A 9,645-nucleotide genomic window follows, 5' to 3' on the forward strand; every position below is an offset into this window, starting at 1 on the left:
GAGCCAACCGATATGATGCCTTGGCTATTAGAGTCGCACCAGGAACTAAGTCAATTCTGAACTCTACCTGCTTCTCTGGAGGTACCCCAGACAAATCCTCCAGGAACACGTCTAGGTGCTCCTGTACGATCGGTACATCGTGTACGGTTGCCTTACCCTTCTCCCGAGTATCCATGACATAGGCGACATAACCTGCACAACCTTGCTGAAGGTAGTTTCTCGCCGTCGCTGTCAAACACAAAGTCGGTCCACCCTGCGACCTCTCGCCCTAAAAACCAAAAAGTTTAGGCAAGTACACTAAAGCTGCTACAAGGCTTGGAGTGATGCAACAAAAGTTTAGGCAAGGATGTTTATGAATCGAGCCCACAAGGCCACAACCCACTTAACTGTAAGGAATGGGATCCAACGTTTGGGAGAATCATCAAAAGTTTAGGCAAGGATGCTAATTAATTTGGCTTAATTTTTTTTTGTTAGTTTTGTTACTTATAATAAATCAATCCTGCTGAGTTTTGATTGTAAATCATGATTAAGATCATTCTGCACATTTTAGACCACAAGGAGCGGGCAACGCCTAATGGCATTTTTCTGACGTGGAACAAAAACAACGGCATTATGACACCTTCTACACCGCCCTTTATTGCATTTTTGGGCGTTATGGCAAGATGCGTTGCGCTGGTAACGGAAGGAAACCAGGCATTTTTTAACTGCAACAGTCACATTTTCGACCGTTTGCAAACGATCACAAATACTTTTTTTCACTATTATTATAAATACACAAAAAATTATCTTCATTTTACCTTAAAACTCAACAAACTCTTTCAACAATTCCCATTTCTTTCAATTTCATTTTGTTTTCTAATACTCTATTTAATTTAAAAATGGAACATTTTGATCCGTTCCATCCATTCAATCATGATATCGACTAGGATGATATGTTCGTGTGTATGATATATCAATATGTTACCGACATGATAGTGTCATAGCCAACTCCACTATTGACCATACATTTGGCGTTGAATATAGATTGTGAATAAGGGCATAGACGTCTAGTATACAATTATTTTGCGGATAATTATGTCTACCAACCAAAGAATTTTAAAAGAAAGTTTTGTTTGCGAGAAAATGTGTTTCAATGGATAGCCAATGCAATGGAAAATAGGTACCGTAATTACAGTTGTTTCAAAATTTTAATATATGTTCTTTAGATTATTAAATAATTGTTTTAAAATTTTAATATATGTTCTTTAGATTATTAAATAATTGTTTTAAAATTTTAATATATTTTCTTTAGATTATTAAATAAGTGTTTTAAAAATTTATTATATGTTTAGGTATGAATATTTTCAAATGAGGTATGATGCGAGAGGGAAATGAGGTTTTATATGGTTGCAAAAATGTGTATCTGCAATCAAGCTTATGGCTTTGGGGGAATCGCCCGATTCTGTTGATGACTATATGAGAATGTTAGAGCGAACTGCACGAGAAAGTTTGTATAGATTGGCGAGAAGTGTTATCGAAAACTTCGGTGACAAATACTTGTGCAAACCTTCATTGAGTGGCATGCAACAACTGTATGCGATGCATGAAGAACGACATGGTTTTTCGGGAATGCTTGGAAGCATGGATTGCACAAAATGGATATGGAGAAATTGTCATGTGGCGTGGAAAGGTTAATACACAAGTGACCATCTTGGATTGCCTTCGTTAGTATTACGAGGTTGTTGCGTCACAAGACTTATGGATTTGGCATTTTTTATTTATTTATTTTTTTTTTTTCCGGAGTTACGGGTTCTAAGAACGACGTAAACGTTCTTGATCGGTCACCAATATTTCAAGACCTTTTGACAGGAAAGACACTGAATGCTCCTTTCACAGTAAATGACCATGAGTATAAGTTTGGGTATTACCTCACAGATGAAATATACCCATCATATTCCACGTTCGTGAAGGTGTTTTGACACCCGATAGAACCAAGAAACAAAATTTTCAAGAGAAGACAAGAAGGAACACGTAAGGACGTGAAACGTGCTTTCAAAGTTCTGAAAGCAAAATGTCACATAGTTGAACATGCGGCACGAGCATACAAGTTGACACTCTACGAGATATTATGTATACATGTATTATTATGCATAACATGATGATTTACGATAAAGGACGAAACATTACGGAGTATTCGCCTACGGAACCTGGATACATTCAGTTTCAACCAGGGACATCATAATACTTACAGAGTTGTTGATATTCAAGACTAACAAAAACACAAACAACTTCGAAAAGACTTGGCAGATTATTAGTTATGATGACACTGAAATTAAATAATTTAGATCAAAAATATACTTAGTTTCGTCTTTTTTTTGGTGAATTTTAGGTTTTTAAATGTTTTTATCCTTAGTTATAATTCTTTATGTTGTTTTTAATTTAGGATTTAAATTTTTATTTCTACTTTTTAGATGTTATTTTTAATTTATGATTTAATTTATATGATAATTATAAATATTATGATAAATAAAAAAAGAAAATTCGAAATATAAAAACTAATAACATCAAAAGAATTAAAAAATAAAATAAAAAATTAGGAATATTATTACATATTATTGGATGTTATAACACCCATCTATGATTAGAATAAATGATTAATTGACACCTTATAACACTCATTTGTTACTAGAAAGATATATGTGACAAGTTTTAGTGTTGTAGTATCTTACCTACCCAGCACTCTTACTAGAAAACAATCCAATTTCAATCAATAAAAATATTTCAAACATTAATTAGGGTTGTCTAAATGGTAAAAACCGCATTTTCTTAATTGCAACAAGCACCAAATGTTCTTAATTGCAACAAGCACCAAATGTTAGTTATGGAATTATTGTTGATACAAATATATAAACGCTTCAAAATGCTAACATATTGAGGTTCCCAAAACATCTCCTTGTATTTAGATACAAAGTGTACATTTGTTAGAAGCTAATTACATTTTTGCAATTTTGTTGGAACACCCTCCCATTAGCAAGCACTACATAATGAGAAACAAAAGAAACACTATCACTAAATATGAAACTTGATGACCAATTAAACCTGAGCTACTAACATGCAGAATGTCTGATCTCGTATTAGCCACCCTATTGCTATTGCTATTGCATAGCTTCAATTGACCCAAAACTCCACTACTTTTGTGAAATGACCTGATGACCCCTCCATCCACACACAATTCAGGATTCCCTTGTACCTTTAGCTTGCTTCCAACTCTCGACACAAATTTATCAGAAAATGGAAGTCTCCCACTCAAACTGTTGTTCTTCAGATTCAATTCATTAACCATTATAAGCCTTTCAAGCTCCAAAGGAACTCTTCCTGTTAGCTTGTTGTTGTCAAGAGCTAAGTATGTCAAATTACCCAAAAATACACCTATGGAAGATGGAATATTCCCAACAAGCCCTATCCCTGAAAACCCGATTGCAATTATACCCTTCAAATTTTTCCAAATGTCTGGAATCAACCCTCCTAATTCATTACCACTCAGATACACCTCCTTCAATACACTCATCTCGGATAAAAAGATAGGGATCCCGAAATTCGTAAACCTGTTGTAACTCAAATCCAAAAGCTCTATGTTCTTCAGCCCCTTCATGCTTACCGGAAAGTTGCCGGAAAAAAGATTCAAACTCAAATCCAGTTTTATCAAATTTTGTAACTCTCCAATGGCCGCCGGAATATTCCCTTCAAACCCATTTTGGCTGAGATCTAGAATCCTGAGTTTCTTGAGGTTTGAAACATTTTCAGGTAGGGTTCCAGTAAATCTGTTCCGGGAAAGCGTAGCTTCTTCGAGATTCTGTAACTTACCAAACCCAACAGGGATGTCACCGGAGACATTAGTTCCGGTGATAACCAACCTCCTTAAGCTCGTCATGTTACCAATTGATTCAGTCAAAGACCCGAAAAGACTCGGGTTTTCTATGAAAACAAGCTCTTCAAGAGACGACCCCACATGTGAGAAAGCTTGTAAAGAAACGGGCTGTTGGGTAAAACAGTTGTAGAAGAAGAGTTTACGAAGGTAAGGAAAAGCAGAAAATATAAACGGGTCTTGAAGGGTTGAGTTTGGGCCACAAGGCGGGTTAGGGTTGTGGTCGGAAACGTACCCGAAACTGAGTTCAAGAATGTTTACAGTGCCGAGGTTGGTGGCGGTGGGCATGGTGCTGTAGCCGCAAACGACACCGTGTGGGGCGGAGGAGCAGAGGTCGTCAGGAAAGAGCGACCGCCACGGGATGTCCGAGTTGAGTGCTTCAAGAACACGATAAACCGATTCTTGCTCCACGGAGTTGAGAAAAGGTTGTGAGTTGACGCCGGAGATTCCAATTATGAGCAATGAGATGAAGAAAGTGAGAGCATATGTTGGAGAAGATGAAATCGCCATTAAAATATAATAATTTTACAGTGAGCTGAAATGAGGTAGTCATGTACATTCATATATATATATATAAAGAGAAAGAAAGAGAAGAGGGTATAATTGTCTTTTTCCTTAAAGAATGAAAAGAAGATCCCAGTACAAAGGTAGTGGCAGAGATCTTTTCTCTGCATGTTTCAACATTGAAATCCTCATGAAATTTACCAAATTAGCCCTATATTCTTCCACATTCGAGGGTAATTTGGACAATTTGCATGGATAGCGTTAAAGATGTCCACATACCCTACCATCCCTTACTTTTTTATTTCCGCAGTAACGAACCAACGGCTTGAATCATTATTGTGATTTACAGTTTTGATCCCTTCATTTTATTTACTTTCACTTCAGTACCCCACTTTGATTTTAAATTCTTAGTTAACAAATTCCGTTGTTATATGTTTTTTTTTAATGTATTTGGTATATGTTCATATTATAAAATCATCAATTTTGAATAGTTTGTAAAAAGATGTGAATTGTCGAACTATTAATTTATTATTTCTTAACATTTTAAATTATAATATAGATTATACCTTTTGACATAAAGATTAAATGTTAGTTACTTTTAACATTTTATTGATTCATTCTAATTTGTAATTTTGTATCATCTTATGTAGATTTTACTTATTATAATAGTAGACAATATTATATAAAATGATAACTTTGGAATTTAATCAATGAATAACAATATAAATATAATTCGTTATGCATTAAATATTTGAATGATAGATAAACAATAAAATTATTATGGGTTTTTTTGGGGTCTTTTTAACTTGTCTCTAATTAGATATAGAAAGTTAAATGGGTAAAAGCGAATATGATAAAAAGGTATAGGGGTTGAGCTGAAAAATATAAAATCATAAGAGATTCTGCTTGGGCTGCCGGCGGCGTAATGGGACGGAGAGGGGACAACGGGACACACGGGAACACGAAAGCAATCTTCATTTCCAACAGATGCCCGCCGGCGCAGCCGACCTGTCTCCTTCCGCTAATAAACACCTACGAGGTACAACACCTATCGAAAAGGACGTCTCATTAACGCTATAAATAATAATAATAATAATAATAATAATAATAATAATAATAATAAAAATTCACATTTTCTTTGTTCTTTTTCTTCTATTCCCTTAATTTGTATGTTGTGTAGAAGGGTTCCTAAGTAAAAAATTTAAGAGATGTGTGAATGGTTTATCTTAGTCGTTACATTTTATTTAAATTATGGAGTATTAATTATTATATTTATATGAAAAAATTATTTTAAATATTCCAATTAATATAGCTCATAACCTAATAAGGTTGGTCACCATCACCATTGGCGAAGTATTATTAGGGCTTAGAGTTGTCTTTTTTTTGTTCTAAATAACCCTTATAGTTTTATTTTATACATTTTATATATAAAAATATAAAATTTTGACATTGATCTCCTTCTTACTAATTTTTATACATATTATATATTTGACCCCCAATCAAATGTTGAAGCTCTGATCATCACAAATAAAGGTTTGTAAAATTACCATCATGTTTATGTTTTATTCTTGGAACTTGATTCTGAATAACAAAGAAGAGCTATGTTTTTATATGAAACAATTGAAAACACGAACAAGTTGCGCCAAATATAATACATGTGAGGAGATTTGATGGCCAATATAATTCTACGACCCTTTTATTTCCTTTCCATACGTAGGATTTGATCGTTTGGTTGAATCTGCTTGTTCCTGGATACTACATAGGAATTTATCGCATTTGTTAGTGATTATAATCGGAAATTTCCTTTGATGTATAGAAATCCAAATTACATATTAGGGAATAATCAAGATGATGTTAATGTTCTATATATAAGAGCACATTATTGATGAAAATTTCATTTGAAGTAAAGAAATCCAAATTACATACTAGTAAACGTGGATGGTACCCTAAATCACATAAACCAACTCAAATGGCTAATAATAGCTCAATCAAAATATAGTTATTAAAATAAAACATTTTAAAAAGTTCAATGACTAATTATAACTTTAACGACGTTATTTCATGTTGATGTCGTGAGTTACGTCACTTATACAGATTTGAGTGAGTAAAAAAAATTAGTGACTAATGATATGTTAAACAAAATATAATAATTAAAATAAGCAAAATAATTGTTTTTTTTGGGGGGAGATGAAACTTCCCTAATGAGGGTTTCTGGGTAAGCTTTCGCGCACTGACTAATCCTCCGCTGCAAACATGAGACTTTGTCTTATGCTTTGAAGTCACTGTAGGTAAACCTCCATGGCCACAAGGTAGGTTTGTCAAAATAGGTTTGTAGGCTTGTCAAAAAAAATTATATGAAATGTAAAGATCACTACAAAGTAGGTTTGTCAAAAAAAATTATACCTGAACAATTCATTCACGTTTCGAGTAGATTGATTAGGTTTAATCAGGTTTCAAATATGAAAAAGTGGATAATCAATTTACCCGTTGTTTTTTGGTTCAAATTATAGATAAGAAAATTTAAATTTATATATACCCAAATATCCGATTCATTTAGAAAAGAAAAAAAAAACACATATAAAAATAGGTCATGCAAGAAGTAACCAGTATGCCATGGTTATCAATTATGATATATGCAAATAGACATCAATAAAGATAACCATGTTTATGATTTCTTAGCATTATTCTAATAGGCTTAGTCATTTGCATAAATAAATGTATTATGATCCCTTATTTTAGAGGTGGGGGATGATTGTATAAATTATTTTCATGTTATTTTATACTCACTTTAACATTAAACTCATCCGAGTTGCTCAGAACATATCATTATGACCAGATGTTGTAATTAATGTTTTTTTATATACAGTTTACCATTTAACTTTTTAGTACATGATTTACTATTAAACTATTACTCATGCGACCAATAAAATCTACTCCGACCACCATCGTCCACCTCCCATTGCCACCTTCCACCTCCAACAACAAAGATCACCTTCCATTATCTTCATGCATCATTACAACCATACATTATTATGAGTTATGACAATTATAAGTTTCATATTGGTATTGGAATCCTTAAACTAATCACTACATGCACTAATTGTGTACCTTATTAGGCTCAATTACCAGTTCTAGTTGCAATATCTTTAGCTTGTTATGTATGCACACATGTTCTAATAATCTCCCATGTGTGTTGCACAAAATAGTCTAGTTAAAACAAGTATATAATATTGTATAACAGTACATTCAATGCCTCTTACGTTTATGAAGTTTCAACAAAAAACAATATGTTTGTGGTGAATATTAGTCTGGTTTACTATGTTTCCATTTGTCCACATGATTGATGTTTGGGTCGAGCATAAGTATGAATCAAATCAACCTTCTCTACCCGAAACATATCAATACACTTCACCATGGTTAGGCCTATAGTTTAGATTCAATATCACACCTTCGGACGGCAGCGAAATCGTCAAGTTGTGCGATGTTAGGACGTTGGATTTTGAGGCAGGTATATTGAACAATACATACAAATATAACACAAAAATTTCTTTTAATTATTATTAATGACAAGGGTTTACATTGTTTGATAGCCAAACACACTTCCTAATCATAAACTAAACAAATAAGACTTCCTTCAACCACTTGTTGACTTACTTCAACACTCCACTGCCTCTAATACTCACTCCCCTAAGAATACATGGGTATTGAAAATGTCAACGTAATGTTGGTGAGTTCACAAGTTTTTTCTGGTTTTATACTTTTAGAATAGTCTTCTTTTAAAAGATTCATATTCTTTATATCTTATTTTCCTATGATAATTAGTCCTTTCATACTTATCATATAACTTTTCCTTTTATAGATTTTTATCCCTTTTTCTTATCATTTTCATACTTTGACTACTTTAAAGGTGTTCCCGTTTAGGTTGTTTACTAGAGTCAGGGGTAATATAGCTTCTATTGGTACCAAAATCAAAAAGTATTTTACATATAGAATGTTAATTAAGTATGTACCAATGATTACTGTTGGGTCACAGACGGTATCCCTTGATCATATTACATATGCTTTTCATTTGGCATTTCCCTCTTTTCCATTCAACTTTAGGCAGTCCCTCTTGTAATGTCCAACCTCTCCACATCTATACAAGCTTTGTTTCTTGTTGCTGTTGCGACTCCTTTATTCTTCACCGGTGTTGGTGTTGTTGAATTAGGTGTCTAAGCCTATAACTATTTTTGGTATGTACTTGATTTGATTATGAGCATGGTCCTTTTGGGTTGCCTTCATTCATGCAACTTGATAGGATAACAAGTGGAGAAAGAGAGTATGATTTATTATATGAATAATAAATTGGTACTCAGAATGGTTTTATTAATATATTACATGATTAATATATTATTTGGAAATCATATTATTTAATTAGTATTAATCATAAATTAATTTGGAATTAATTTAGTGGTCAAAAGAGACTGATTAAATAATTGAGGACTGATATTGCAAATCACTGATAGTTGCAATTGGGCTGATGGATCACCTTGGAATAAGGTTGGACGAATTCTATAAGCCCATAAAGAATTTGTCCAATGGGTATTCTAGAAGGAGTCAATGGGCTGCTTAAGGCCTACGCAGTCATATTAGGGTTTCCACCTAAAACCCGAGCAGCACAAGTATAAATAGACCCCAAGACTAAGGATTTTCGACTATATGTTCTATGAAACCCTAAGGTGGCCGAAATCCTTCGCTCCTAAGTCTTCATTTTCATAAAGTGTTTGTGACTTCATTAGAGGTGTAACACTTGGGGCATTAAGTTTTCAAAGGTCAAGGAGTTATTGTTATCGCTACATAACAAGTAAGGTAAGGTTCCAAACCCTATTTTACATATGAATTTCGATACTGGTATGCTAGTTATTAGTGTTTATGCTTTGGATGATTATTTGCATGTATAGCTTAAAAAAAACCTAGATCCAAAACATTAGAGTTGCATTTACACCATAGGAATGTTGTAATGCTCAAACCCGACAGTGTTTTCAGAGCCTATGTCATTTTTCTATTATATGTGATGCTAATATGTTTGTTCAAAGCTGAAAAAAAAAACCGTTTTTTTTTCTTTGCATGATCACCACGAGGTGGTTTTGGGGCTGATGAATTATTTCCAAAATTTTTGGCCTAAAACTAGATTAGGATAATTGCCATAAGTTATTTTAACTATTAAAATTAGAATTTTATGATATGGTAATTAATAT

At 33.3% G+C, this 9,645-nt stretch overlaps 2 protein-coding genes across 2 annotated transcripts; one reads left to right on the forward strand and one right to left on the reverse strand.

Moving 5' to 3' along the window:
* The first annotated feature begins 1,416 nt into the window (after positions 1–1,416).
* Positions 1,417–1,958, forward strand: LOC145015961 (uncharacterized). The gene is made up of 2 exons (XM_078974424.1): positions 1,417–1,669; positions 1,783–1,958. Exons 1-2 carry the CDS (start codon positions 1,417–1,419, stop codon positions 1,956–1,958), a joined length of 429 nt encoding a protein of 142 aa, XP_078830550.1.
* Positions 1,959–2,910: 952 nt separating this feature from the next.
* LOC145017352 (uncharacterized) lies at positions 2,911–4,427 on the reverse strand. Its single transcript, XM_078975397.1, has one exon. The coding sequence runs from the start codon at positions 4,412–4,414 to the stop codon at positions 3,017–3,019; it is 1,398 nt and encodes a 465-aa protein (XP_078831523.1). The 5' UTR covers positions 4,415–4,427; the 3' UTR covers positions 2,911–3,016.
* Positions 4,428–9,645: the final 5,218 nt, after the last annotated feature.

This window comes from Lactuca saligna, chromosome 9, assembly GCF_052625555.1.
Source record: "Lactuca saligna cultivar CGN05327 chromosome 9, ASM5262555v1, whole genome shotgun sequence".
NCBI classification, from domain to species: domain Eukaryota; kingdom Viridiplantae; phylum Streptophyta; class Magnoliopsida; order Asterales; family Asteraceae; genus Lactuca; species Lactuca saligna.

Excerpts from the sequence above, each read along its gene's own strand:
- LOC145015961 (XM_078974424.1), top strand. The coding sequence starts at position 1,417 with ATGGCTTTGGGGGAATCGCCCGATTCTGTTGATGACTATATGAGAATG. Across the intron at positions 1,670-1,782 it reads TTGTCATGTGGCGTGGAAAG|TTACGGGTTCTAAGAACGAC; the intron begins GTTAATACACAA and ends TTTTTTCCGGAG.
- LOC145017352 (XM_078975397.1), bottom strand. The coding sequence starts at position 4,414 with ATGGCGATTTCATCTTCTCCAACATATGCTCTCACTTTCTTCATCTCA.